General features: G+C 38.5%; 1 protein-coding gene across 2 annotated transcripts; it reads left to right on the top strand.

Annotated features, from left to right (window-relative positions):
* Positions 1 to 409: 409 nt before the first annotated feature.
* Positions 410 to 11,727, top strand: LOC126754195 (lipase 3-like). Of its 2 annotated transcripts, none has more exons than XM_050466159.1 (3): positions 410 to 470; positions 10,383 to 11,108; positions 11,172 to 11,727. In XM_050466159.1, exons 1-3 carry the CDS (start codon positions 453 to 455, stop codon positions 11,577 to 11,579), a joined length of 1,152 nt encoding a protein of 383 aa, XP_050322116.1. In that variant the 5' UTR covers positions 410 to 452; the 3' UTR covers positions 11,580 to 11,727. The 2 variants fall into 2 exon arrangements, with proteins under 2 accessions (XP_050322116.1, XP_050322115.1); XM_050466158.1 differs by lacking the exon at positions 410 to 470 and adding an exon at positions 4,059 to 4,357.
* Positions 11,728 to 13,460: the final 1,733 nt, after the last annotated feature.

The following is a 13,460-nucleotide window of genomic DNA, read 5'->3' as shown; positions in this document are numbered from 1 at the left end:
ATAAAATAAAATCAAAATGAATTTAGAATCAAAACCATATTTAAATCAAATTAAGTATGCAATTTGGCAGCGCTCCAAATATTTACACCCGCCACTGTATAGCAATATGCACTAGAAGTGACAGCTGATTAAGCGAAAAGGTTAGCAACTTTGGAAGGTAGATTATACAAATACAATATATAAATATAATATAATAATTAAGCTGAGTGGGTAGAAATACGGGAATGATTTCGGAGGTAGACAAGGAATGATACAATATAATTTGTTTTTTTTTTTTAAAGAGTGAGTATAAGTAAATGTAAGCAGGTTTTGTAGCGGCGAAGAGAGAAAGAGCGGATAAAGAGCAAGTAATTAGTAAAACTAAAGTGTTTATTAAACAAAATTAAATGAAATAATCATATAAAGGCAGACAATTTTAATAAGTTCTATGACATATTTATTGTAGTTGTAAAATGCATTATTCTAGACATGTAAGTGCATTAATTATATGTTGATTGAGACATATAATGAAGACTTGAACAAGTGTGTAACCGGACATTACAAAGTGGCGCAAATTGTGCGAATGTAAGGTGCGTGCAAAGCGATCGAGATGGCTTTGAAGTATTTCTAGAAGAAAGACGAACTTGAGCATTATGAGTTCTTTAGTGAAATTATAGGTTGTTGTTGTTGTTATAACGGTTTCTCAATCCCCGTTAGGATGGTAAGGGTTATCTGTGTTGTCGCCGACGTCATCTAACGGAAGGCCCAGAAAACGTGGTGTTTCGACGGGGTCGAACCAAAGGGAAAAGGGTTTTAGATGAGTAGGGTTGGTAGGGCATGCAAAGAGGTGGTCAGCGTCATGCGGAGACTCGTTGCATGCAGGACATACATTGGGTAAGTCAGGGTCTATTCTGGATAAATAGGGGATTAACCTACTACAATATCCAGAACGAAGTTGCGCTGGGGTTACGCACATTTCTCGCGGCAACTTGAGCTCTTCGTCTGCGATGGGTGGTGGTTTGACTCCAAGAACGCCATTCACGTTAACGAAGGGAGTCGGTGAAAGTGTTGATGACTCCACTGTGACCTGTCGGAAGTCAGTTGCGTTCGAAGTCCGGTCGACATAGTCAAGTAAAGACCTCTTGATGCTCCTAGGAGGCGGTTCCGCTCCAAGCAGGTGGCTGCAATGGTGGTTTCTACGAAATTATCCCAGCAGGAACTGCTTGGAGAGAAGTTCATTATGCTCCTTAACTACGAGCATAAGCGTCTCACTATGTAGATGTGCGATGGGAGACATCAGGAGGTATCCCGTCCTGGTCCGGAGTACAGCATTTTGACAGCTCTAGAGTTTCCTCATCTGCGTATCACTGCATCCAGGCGTCCATATTGGTGGTGCGTAGTTGAGGACCAAAATTCCTACGACAGCCGGTTCTACGCACCGGAATTGACTCGGATTTCATACGACCAAAGGCTGTTATTCGGCAATCTAACCCCGTTTGGATCGGTAAATGTTAATCAGAAATTATAGGTCGATTGCATTACTTGTTTGGAGTACATAACAAGGTGTCTTATAAGAGAGGCTGAGTATATAATTAATTTCACTAAGCTATATACTGGATTATCTGAGCTTGGTATTGTAAAAGCATTCACAGAAAGCGAATTTCGAATGCTCTTTATGTAGGGCATAAAGGAAAGTAGTGATCGATTTAATCTCTCTCTACACCAAACATTTGGTCTGGATAATTAGATTAATACAAGTCTTTATTACAGCCTCCAAAATGGACTCTTGAGCCAATACATGCACACTAGCGCTTAATCAATTTTCCATACATTTGTTATAAGCCTTGGCTGGGAAGTTATTTATAGACTTCAACGATTTTTGGTTTTTATGGTTTCGACAAATTTTTGGAGCGCCTTAGCTAGATCGTTGAACAGTTTCGACGTCATTTTTATAATCTTGAACATACAAAAAGGTTGTACCCATCTCGGAAAAAAGTTTTGTACGAATCGTTTTGAGTGCACAGGCTTATGGACTAGTCCGGGTCAAATTTGATCAGATGTCGGAGAGGCAAAAAGCATCATATTCGATGTCTAGGTGTTACGAAAAAAATTAACAAATTTTTTATCGAAACATTTACTTGCAATATTTTTAAAAGTTGTCATGGGCTAGTCACTATATCAGGAAAAAACTGTCTAGAAAGAAGGATGTCCTCTTATTCGGGTATTTTAGAGTAAAGACCGATATCGATTCAATCCCATGGCTGTCGGGTAAAAGTAAGCGGAACGCACCCGGATTTTTATAGGACCAGGGACTGTCACTTGGCACCATTCCTCGAAATTACTTCAGAGATGTTTTCTGCTGCACCAACAACAACAACAGAACCGATTTCACTGACAGATCTATAACTAAAAAGTACTCGAAGTACAGTTCCAATAATTTTATTAATACTTGAGATTGCCATTTCAGCCTTTACGGCTTAAACTGGTAAATGAAGTTGTTCGAGTACGCAGGCACTCTAAAGATATCAACTGAACGTGTGCAATCGTGTAAATCATATCATTCACGAATATTTCGGTATGAGAAAACTCTGTGCAAAGTGGGTGCCGCGCGAGCTCACTTCTGACCAAAAATAAGGGTGAATTGATGACTCGGAATAATATTTGGAGATATTAAATCATAATTAATTCGAGTTTTTGCGTCAATATGTGACAATAGATGAAACATGGCTCCACCATTTCACTTCGAAGTCTAAGCGACAGTCATCCGGGTAGACTGCACACGATGAACCCGAACCAAAGCGTGGAAAAACGCAACAGTCGGTAAGGTTATGGCGTCTATAATCTGTAATTCTTATTTCCTTCCTTGAAAAGGTAAGGACCATCAAGGACCGCATTTGAAGAAAAAGAAAGTGCTGTTTTACTAAGTCAATGCACTGTGTAACAAGTTGGTGAAAAAGATGACGAAAATCCATAAATTGGGCTACGAATTGCTTCCGTATTCACGGTATTCTCCAGATGTATTCTCCCCTGCGAATACATCGCAAAAGAATGCTCGCTGGGAAGAAATTTTCGTCGCATGAAGAGGTGATCGCTGAAAACGAGGGCTATTTTGGAGCAAGGACACATCATACTACAACAAGTTAGGAAGAGCAAAGTTTATAATCGATCATTTCAAACTATTAAAGTACAACTTGCACGGATTAAAGTCAGGGAAGTACCATCAGGTGCGTAAGGCTTGTTCGTAATATGGAGTCTAAGGAGAGTTTTCTTCGATTTCAAGGTATTGGGTTCCAAATATTCGGTGCCTAGGGGCTTGAACAGGTTTTGTTGGATTTGAACAAGTTTTGGCCATAAGGTGGCATACGCAAAAGTATTTTTCGTGCAAATTTTGATTTGTATACTCGAAAAGAATTTAAAATTGTGTTATATGAAAAGTAGGTGTGGCTGTAGCCCGATTTCGCTCATCGCTACACACCAAATTTGTATGAAATCGGTCGGAATAGTCTCGAGAAATGTGTTTTCACTTAAAAGTGGGCGCTGTCGAGCCCATCCTTCAATTTTGACGCCGGCTCCATTAAAGCAGTATCACACCATCTCGCGGGTAAAATGTCTCCGATAATAGTTAGTTATAAAAATGGTATCGATATAATCAGTATATTACTCTTGAAAAAAAAGGAATTTTCTCAAAAAAAAAAAAAAATATTTTATTATGGTGGACCGCGGATTTTCAGATGATCTGTTATAGATATAATCCTACTTGTATATCTTTCTCGATTAATTTTAGATGCTGCAATGAACCGTATGATATACACGACTAAAATACTCTCTCTTTAACATGTTACGTGGGTATAAAAATATGTATTATGCTATTAAAGTATTTACATAGTTACAAAGTGCTTAATTACTTTACCTTTTGAACTCATTATTCTTAAGACATATCCGAAGAATACGTAACATAAATAATTATATAGTATTTACAGATATCCGTAACCTATTATATATATGCAATTTAGTAAGTGCTCGAATACAAAGCGCTGAAAGCGCATTTTTATTGTGGTGACGAGGGTGCTTGATAAGATTCATCGCTTCTATTTGCTATATACGATTTCATATTGACAGTTTAGTAGATTAAGCGACGCTTGAAAGTCAGGCCTGCACGCGTGTTTAGCAAGTGTTTTAGCAATTATCGAAGAAAATTGTTTTTGTGTTTCTGTGTGTTTTGTTTTTTTTATTTTTGTTTGATTGCTGTTAGTAATAAAAAATCATTGAGGTGATCATCATGTGTCAAAATTTGTTCGAAATGCGCTTAGAGAAAATGTTTGTGTTATTTATGGTTGTGCTAAGTGCGCTTGTGTCAACAATTGAGTGCAATTTAACGGTAAATTTAGAAATGAGTGAATTTGTTATTCTATAAGCTTAGTTGCTTAGTATCCAATTTAATTGCATAAAATTATATTGTAGTGCTTTTAACATTAGAAAGCGTAAATATACTCCAAAACTGATAAGGACGTTCGTGTGACGCGGTAAGCTTAAGTTCTCGCAACTTCCGTGTGCCTCGAATCATCTGTTCAGTTTCTATTTTGTTTCGTTTACGCAGTTCAAGTTGTTGTTGTTAAAATACCAATACTAATACTAATAATAACATATGTAATTTTACGTGCTTTCTTTGCCTTTGCTGATATCATCCTAGTCTGAAAGGAGGTGTAAACAAAAATACGTGACTGAGTACCCGGGCGTTTACTTTAACGAAATATGAAAGATATTTTGACTAAACCAAGAAAAAATTAACTGAAAAATATTAAAATTGGTTTAATTAATAAATTATAATTATAAACTCTATCTAAATATGAGTAAGTGAGCAAGCTTCGTAAGCCGTAACCTTAAATTAAATGTGATCTAGAAACCGCAAACAAAGTAAAATGCAAACGTTCACCTCTGAAAATATCATTAATTACTAGCAAATTATATCAGTTTGATAATAACCGATCCTATACTTAGAGCAAACTTACTTTCATTAAGTAATCTCCATTACAGTCTGATATACATATCTGTCTAATAGAAGGAGTGAGCTGAAATCTGACGCTTTTAGACCTATTGACTAACCGGTATACACTCAAGATGGAATTTCAACCAGAGTGGTCCATTTAAACTACACGCGCAACCGAATCACTAAATATGTTTCATTGGTAAAATTACTTTGGGTGAAGTTTAATCTCCATACGTCAATTTGAGTGCGTCTGGCAGCTGGTTATTTGCGATGCCAAAGGTTTGTCGTGTTTTTTATATATTGGCTCAACAGACTATTAACGCATTCGCCGAAAAGGATTTTTTAGTTTCGAAAATAAATTACTACTATGAGCAAAAAAAATGAGACTCTGTTCATAATTTTAAAATTCTGAATTTATTCTTCAAAATCTATGTCTTCACGCTAAAAGTAATCCAACTTGGCTCCAATACACTTGTGCCAAGGCTTTTTCCAATCTTCGAAACAATTATCAAAGTCAATTTCCGGAACAGCCTTCAATGCGTGAAGCGATTCACGTTTAATGCTTTCAATTGTCTTAAAACGGTTTCTCCGCAGCGGTCTTTTGAGTTAGCTGAATAGCCAGAAGTCACACGGAGCTAAATCAGGCTAATACGGTGATTTTGGCACGATACTGGTTGAAAATATGGTGAAAAACTCATAAAAAATCAATGCAATATGCGACGGTGAATTATCGTGGTGCAAAAACCAAAAGTTGTCGACCCGTAATTCTGAGCTCTTTTTAAGAATAGTTTCGCGCAAACGACGCATAAAACTCAAAGAGCATACCTTCCTGACAGTTTGGCCGGTCTGAAGGAATTCCGAATGCACCACCCCTCGATAATCGAAAAAACTTGTCAACATAACTTTGATTTTTGATTTGCTTTGACGTGGTTTTTTCGGCTACAGCACACCTTTCCCACCTATTTGGCTGATTGATCTGTGTTACCCGGTCGTAAGCATTGCTGCAAGACTCATCAACAGTTATATTGCGTCGAAGTTTGTCGAAGAAACTGAGGGATTTTGGAACAAGTCGTGCTCTCACTTTTCTTAGGCACAAATGATCTTTCAGAATAGTTATCACTGATTCTTCCGATAGTCCAACGAGGCCAGTAATATCTCTGACTGTTAATCGTTGATTCGCAAGTACCAATTCCTTCATTTTATGGACGTGTTTATCATCAGTTGATGTTGATGGCCGTCCTGAACGTGGTTTATCGTCAACGCGTTCTCGATCCTCTTTGAGTAATTTATACGGTTCAAAAACACTTGCTCGCGACAAACGCGTAAATTAAATTAAAATGTCTTTCTTTTTTGACCACACTTTTTTCGAAAAAAAATCTGTTTTCGGCAATGTTTCTTTAACTAGTTCGATGCTATCGTCTCACATGAGTCAAGTTTTCAGCGACTAGTGCCAATGCTTTTGCCAATTAAATACTTGTGTTCGTCATAAAGTAGACTACTCAAAACACTTCTGCAATATTTTCAACCATATCGAAACGTGACTCCTTTAGAAACCCAAAATTTCAAGCAAACTTTTTATTAACTTTGTTTCATGCCGCCAGACAAACCTTTCGGTTCGGAAACTAACACTTTTCAATAATTTACAAAGTAATTGACATATGTTATGGAGATAAAGCTTCAAACGAACATAAAAAGGTTTTACCAATCAAACCAAACATTTATAATCGAATCGCTTTGAGGGCGCAGTTTAAATGGACCAGACTTATTGAAGTTTGAATTTAATATCGGGCTGAATTTGAATGTGTCTCGGAACTCATAGTGCTAGGCAAATTAGGGGACTAATCACAAGTAGAATTAAGATATCTAAGCGAAATATGTTCACCAACTAGAGGAGTCCAACTAGAGAGATTGATTTGTATAGTTATATGTACATATATATACAAGGTGCGTTCCAAAGTAAGCAGGACTTAAAAAAAAAAACAGAACAAATGGTTTTTTCGGCAAAATCAGTTTATTTTATTCAAAATAGTCTCCTTCTGCTTCAATACAGCTTTTTGCACGGTCCAAAAGCATGTCGAACGAGTGTTTTAGCTCGTTAGCCGGTGTGGCCGCCAGTATGCCGGTGCAAGCCTTTTGAATGGCCGCTACGTCTGCATAACGCTTTCCTTTCATGGGCAAATGCATTTTTCCGAAAAGGAAGAAGTCGCACGGTGTCATATCAGGTGAATACGGGGAGTCGGTTAATGGTTAAAATGTGATTTTTGGTCAAATAATCGGTCACAAGCGTCGATCGAATGTTGGATTCTGAGCAATTTTTGGTCGTCAGTCAATTTGTGCGAAACAAACTGTGCACACACCTTTCGGAAGCCCCATGTTCGGAAAATGCGATGAAATCGATGTTTTGGAGATGTTTAATTCCATTTCCATGAACTTCAATGATGATTTCGGCTGAGTTTTGATGAATTCAGGCACAGTTTTGATGGAATTTCCATTGATGATGAATTTTGTTGGCTCTTTGTTCGAAGCTCATTTTCGCACCGATAACACAAACATACTGACACTTAAAATGCAATAATTTCACTTCCAATCAATGAAATGTCATGTCATTCTCACTGGATAATCGATAAAGATAGCAGATTCTAACGCATCAGTCGATATTTAGATGGCGCTACCAGGGGATGCTAGATTCAAAAAGTCCTGTTTACTTTGGAAAGCTCCTTGTATAAATTCATTATTTTTGCAATAATTAGAAAGTTGTATTAAGCTTAGTTAGAACGATCCGACTAAGGTCAAATATGCATTACTTTGGTTTATATCTTGCTGCTATTTTGAAGATACTACATAACTCCACTCTCATAGGAGCCTTGTCGCTATTGGCAAAAAAATTGGACAGAGGAAATTTTTAAGCTTCTCTTGAGGCGAATTTTTCACCAGCAAAAAAATATTGTTCCTAGACACTTCACTTTGTCGGATTCGGACTATTCATTGAATGCTTAAAAACTTCTTAACCAAGCTCCGGAGCCACTAACAACTCACTATCAATGTGTGTGGCCTGGCCAAACTACCCGATTCTGCATGATTGCTTTTAATATCCTTTGGTATAAAATGCCAAAATTCACAAAATTGTATTTTTCAGCTGACAGAAAATAACTCTTTGATATTATCTTATCTGCTGGTATTTATTTTCTTTACTTTTACTTAGTTTGCTTTTTGTAAAAGCGACTTGCATTTTCGTTCCTCCTTATAGCTAGCAGCATTTATGAAACAAACCTTTTGTTAAGAACGAAGCTGCAATCCGGCTGTTCTGCATCACTAGCAGGCTTGGACGCGTAAAATGTTAATTAGGTGCGGATGATAAGCCTAGTTCATCCGCTGTGTAAAATGCGTATGTTTACTGCTATATTTCAGTATGAAGATGATCTGGTTTCTGCAGACACTTTCAGTTCTGCATCATGTAACTTGACTTCGAAGGGGGAAAATAAAGGGTGGTAACTTAACTTTTACGTAAGCGCAGAGCTCTTTAAAAAATAATGGAAAAGATCTTAACTCCATTATGATAACAACTTTTTCTGAGGTAATATTTCTCAAAACAAATTTATGTTTATGGACTTTATTTTTGCTAAAGATCTTATATAGAACATATTCCAGCCAAGCGCTTAGATTCTGGCGAGCTTTGTTTAGAAAAAAAATTTAAATTCGAAAAAACAATTATTCCAATGATGGCACTGAACAGATCATTTTAAAAACATAACAAAATTTCACTTATTTCATAGTCTGAACGGAGTAGTCAGATATGAGGTACATTTTTTAGTTTTTTCTCGAATGTTTCGAAGCCCGGTCTTGTTAGGCCGGTCTATCGTGAACTCTATGTATCACATATCCAGACTTAACTGCCTACTGTTGAGCTTTTAAGCATGGGTAGGTTAAGGTAGATGCCTGATCGAAGATCGCAGATGAACTGGTTTATATAGTCCATAAAAGAAAGGAACTCCTGTGTTCGAACTTATAAATTCGCAAAACTCTTAGTAGCCAAACAAATTTGCACAGAATTTTAATTTAAGTCTTGACCTCACAAACGCGGGACAGTCATGTATGAAGTGTTGAGTTGTTTCCACCACATGTTCTTCCCTACAGCTTCTGCAAATGGTATATGGTAAGATTCCCAACCTTACAGCATGGGAAATTCCCACAACTAAGGAGTGGTTAGCCTTACTGAGAGCAAAGAGATCACTACATCTCTTGCTATCACTCTTGGGCTAAAAAGCGTTTGCGCCTGCGCATGTACCGATACGCGAAGCCCAGCTATCTAGAAGTTAGAACATAAGAGAATACAAGAGCACCGACCCGATCCCATTTTACCGATAGTGGTTCTATGGTGTCTTTCCCTGCTAGCTCATCAGTTTTACAATTTCCTGCGATTCTTCTATGGCCCGGCACCCATACAAGTCTTATCACAACGACACTCGATGCTATTGATAGTAAGGTTAGATACTCCTCGACCAACCGTGAACGGACTGTAAATGAGTTTAAAGCTAGTAACGCCGCTCTGTTATCTGAGTGAATGGCCACTTCTTTGAAAGAAGCTGCACTCCGAAGCAGCAGATCTACGGCTACCTTAATGGCTGCAGCCTCGGCCTGGAAGACACTGCAATAGTCAGGAACTCTGAAGGTGTAGTTGATAGAAAGCTCCTGACAGTAAACCCTTCCACCAACCTTCCCCTCTCAAGCTTTAACCCATCCGTAAAGAAGCTCACTGCCGCTCTTCTCCAACGGCTTCTTTCCACCCATAGCTCCCTCGCGGGTACATGGGTAGAGAAGGAGCTGCCACAGTTCGGTTTGGCGACTCCATGATCTAAGTGATCCGGTATGAAGTCAAAATGTGTGAGGATATTCAAGTCTTCAGATACGTGTTCTTTTAAGAACCCTGATTCTTTGAGTCTGATAGCAACTTTCGCAGCTATACATCTTTCGGTGATGGGCTTTTTTAGTTTTATTATTATTTTTTAATATGACTATGAAATTCCTTGTTCATTTGCATTACCTGTGCCAGCCTCTGAAGAATTAAGCATAAAGCTCACTAGTTTAAGAATCCAAAGAATTTGGTTTGTCTTCGATTCGTTTCACATTAGTATATTTACAAGGCCGTAGATATTACTTCCAGAATCAGATTTTAAATAAATAAATAAAGTAATCGGGAAGGATATAGCATTAAAGCAACGGAAATAATGTTAAGTCTTAAAATTGATTTGATTAATAAACAAGTTTTCCAAATTTGTGGTAGCTACTAATAATATCGTAGAAGGGGTATGTCTAAATTAATAGAATAGCTCTCTGGTTTTTGAAAGTAAACATTACAACTTTCTTCCCAAAATATTAAAATAATAAAATATTACATTCTTTAAAATTTCGTCCACAGCCCCGCAATATAGCGCTGCACAATTATCCGTTGGAAGAACATACAGTGCAAACCAGCGATGGCTACCTTCTTAGTACCTACCGTATACGAGCACTAACCGCCAAAAGGAACGGAGTCGTACTACTACAGCACGGTTTCACACTCTCTTCCGACGTTTGGCTGCTGCGTGGTCCTAAAGAAGATCTGCCCTACTTACTTGCTGACGCTGGTTACGACGTCTGGCTGGGCAATCATCGCGGCAATGAATATGGACTCAAACATAGTAACTTAGATCCAATTGCGGATAGAAAACACTTTTGGAATTTCACCTGGCACGAGATGGGCTACTATGATCTGCCGAATATAATCGATTATATACTTGAGGAAACCGGTGAAAAGTCCTTGCACTATGTGGGTTATTCACAGGGTGGCTTGGTGGCGTTGGTGCTGCTGATGACACGACCCGAATATGCCGAAAAGTTTAAGTCATTGCAATTCACGGCGCCCACTGTATATATGCGGAATCTCAATGTGCCTGTGCCTGCTTCGTGGATCGGCAAGCTGCGCAACTATTTGTCACGCTTCTTGGATTGGTGGGGCTATGGCGAAACCCTGCAATTTGCGCGTTGGAATTTACATAAACGAATGTGTAAAGCGATGTGTGCCGATGGCGCCTGGCTTAGACCGTTTTTTAAGAAAATATTTAGTATGATCGGTGGACCGGTGGCTGCAAATGAGGATTATGAGGTGAGCACAATTGCGTAAATTTATTTTTGTATCCGAAACATTGTACAACCTCTCAACTTTTAGCACATTTTAACGGAAATTTGTGGTAGTGTTCCGGTGGGCGCCTCTAGCAAGCAACTCCTTCACTATATGCAGCTATACGCCACTGGCGGTTTTACGCAATTCGACTATGGTAGTGCTGATCGTAATTTACGTCAATACGGACAAGTGCTGGCGCCCAGCTACAATGTGAGCTCCATTAAAAATTGCATCTCGATATATTACAGTGAAACTGATAAAATGTGCGGACCGGAAGATGTGCGTCAGCTCGGTAGAGATCTGCAATGTGCAGAGTTGCATCGTTTGCCTTATGCCGCATGGAATCATGGCGACTTTGTTTGGTCGCGCCATGCTCGGCATGCTCTACACGAACCCATCATAGCGAAAATGGACGCATGGCGGGATGGCATGCAAATAAGATTTGCACACTGAGACGGTAAACTCAGAAAGTTCAGGCTAACGAGTTTGTTTGTATTTTGTAAATATTATTATAATTTCTCTTGTTGAGAAGCTGGCTGATCTAAATTTAAATAATTTATTTGTTCGCAAAATTATTGTGCAATAAAGTTTTAAGAATTTATGTATTATAACTCTTCTAATACCTATAATGTTGTACCGAGCTTGCTGCATCACGGCAAACGAACAAGTGACAGATTTTAAGAATTTTTATACTCTCGCAACAATGTTGCTAAGGAGAGTATTATAGTTTTGTTCACATAACGGTTGTTTGTAAGTCCTAAAACTAAAAGAGTCAGATATAGGGTTATATATACCAAAGTGATCAGGGTGACGAGTAGAGTCGAAATCCGGATGTCTGTCTGTCCGTCCGTCTGTCCGTGCGTCCGTCCGTGCAAGCTGAAACTTGAGTAAAAATTGAGATATCATGATGAAGCTTGGTACACGTATTCCTTAGCTCCATAAGAAGGTTAAGTTCGAAGATGGGCAAAATCGGCCTACTGCTACGCCCACAAAATGGCGGAAACCGAAAACCTATAAAGTGTCATAACTAAGCCATAAATAAAGATATTAAAGTGAAATTTGGCACAAAGGAAAAGTGGGCGTGGCCCCGCCCTACTAAGTTTTTTGTACATATCTCGGAAACTACTATAGCTATGTAAACCAAACTCTACAGAGTCGTTTTTTCAAGCATTTCCATATACAGTTCAAAAATGGAAGAAATCGGATAATAACCACGCCCACCTCCCATACAAAGGTTATGTTGAAAATCACTAAAAGTGCGTTAACTGACTAACAAAAAACGTCAGAAACACCAGAAATTGCAGAAGGAAGCTGCACCCAGGCTTTTTTTACAAATTGAAAATGGGCGTGGCCTCGCCCACTTATGGACCAAAAACCATATCTCAGGAACTACTAGACCGATTTCAATGAAATTCGGTATATAATATTTTCATAACACCCTGATGACATGTACGAAATCGGTTCACATCACGCCTTCTTCCAATATAACGCTATTTTGAATTCCATCTGATGCCTTTTCTGTATAATACGAGTATATACATAAGGAACCAATGATGATAGCGGAATAAAACTTTACAAAAATACGGCATTTGAAAAATATGTAAATGACGTATAATGAAATCTCGATTATCACTTTATCATGCGAGAGTATAAAATGTTCGGTGACACCCGAACTTAGCCCTTCCTTACTTGTTTTATATCAAGATCGCACTAGTGAACGTTTAAAGTCTTGTCGTTTAATCGTCTTGTCAGATCAACAATTGGGGGTCTAGTCGATAAATTTGAATTCACAGGCACAGTATAAAATGTTCCCGTGGCAGTGAGACAAAGAAGTGCCCGTAGAGTCCAGAATATTATTGCCGCTAGCTCATCAATTGAGGAAGAACCAAATCAGTCTCTCACACGTCATTTTGAAGCGTTGGGCATCTCTGTCACGTCGTTGTGCCGAATTTTGCGAATATATCTTGGCATACATCATTACAAGATGAAATTGAATTGATGCCGCTTGACCACCAGAATCGTCGCATGTTCGTGAATTGGGCTAAGCAACAACTTGAAAATGATCCGGACATTCATCGAAAAATCATCTTTGGCGATGAGACTCATTTCTGGCTGATTGGGTTTGTCAATAAGCAAAATATGCGTTATTAGTGAGGCAGCAATCCATACGTACTCCATGAGTCACCATTGCATCCCTAAAAAATTATGGTTTGGTGCGGTTTATGGGCCGGCGGCGTCATTAGGCCGTACTTCTTCCGGGATGATCAATACTGGTACATTACTGTGAATGGGAGCGGTACCGCTCAATATAGCCGCATATATTTGGTCCGAATT

This window comes from Bactrocera neohumeralis, chromosome 3 (assembly GCF_024586455.1).
Source record: "Bactrocera neohumeralis isolate Rockhampton chromosome 3, APGP_CSIRO_Bneo_wtdbg2-racon-allhic-juicebox.fasta_v2, whole genome shotgun sequence".
Classification (NCBI taxonomy): Eukaryota; Metazoa; Arthropoda; class Insecta; order Diptera; family Tephritidae; genus Bactrocera; species Bactrocera neohumeralis.
The sequence above is the reverse complement of the archived record's forward strand: the minus strand, read 5'-3'. Positions and strand labels throughout refer to the sequence as shown.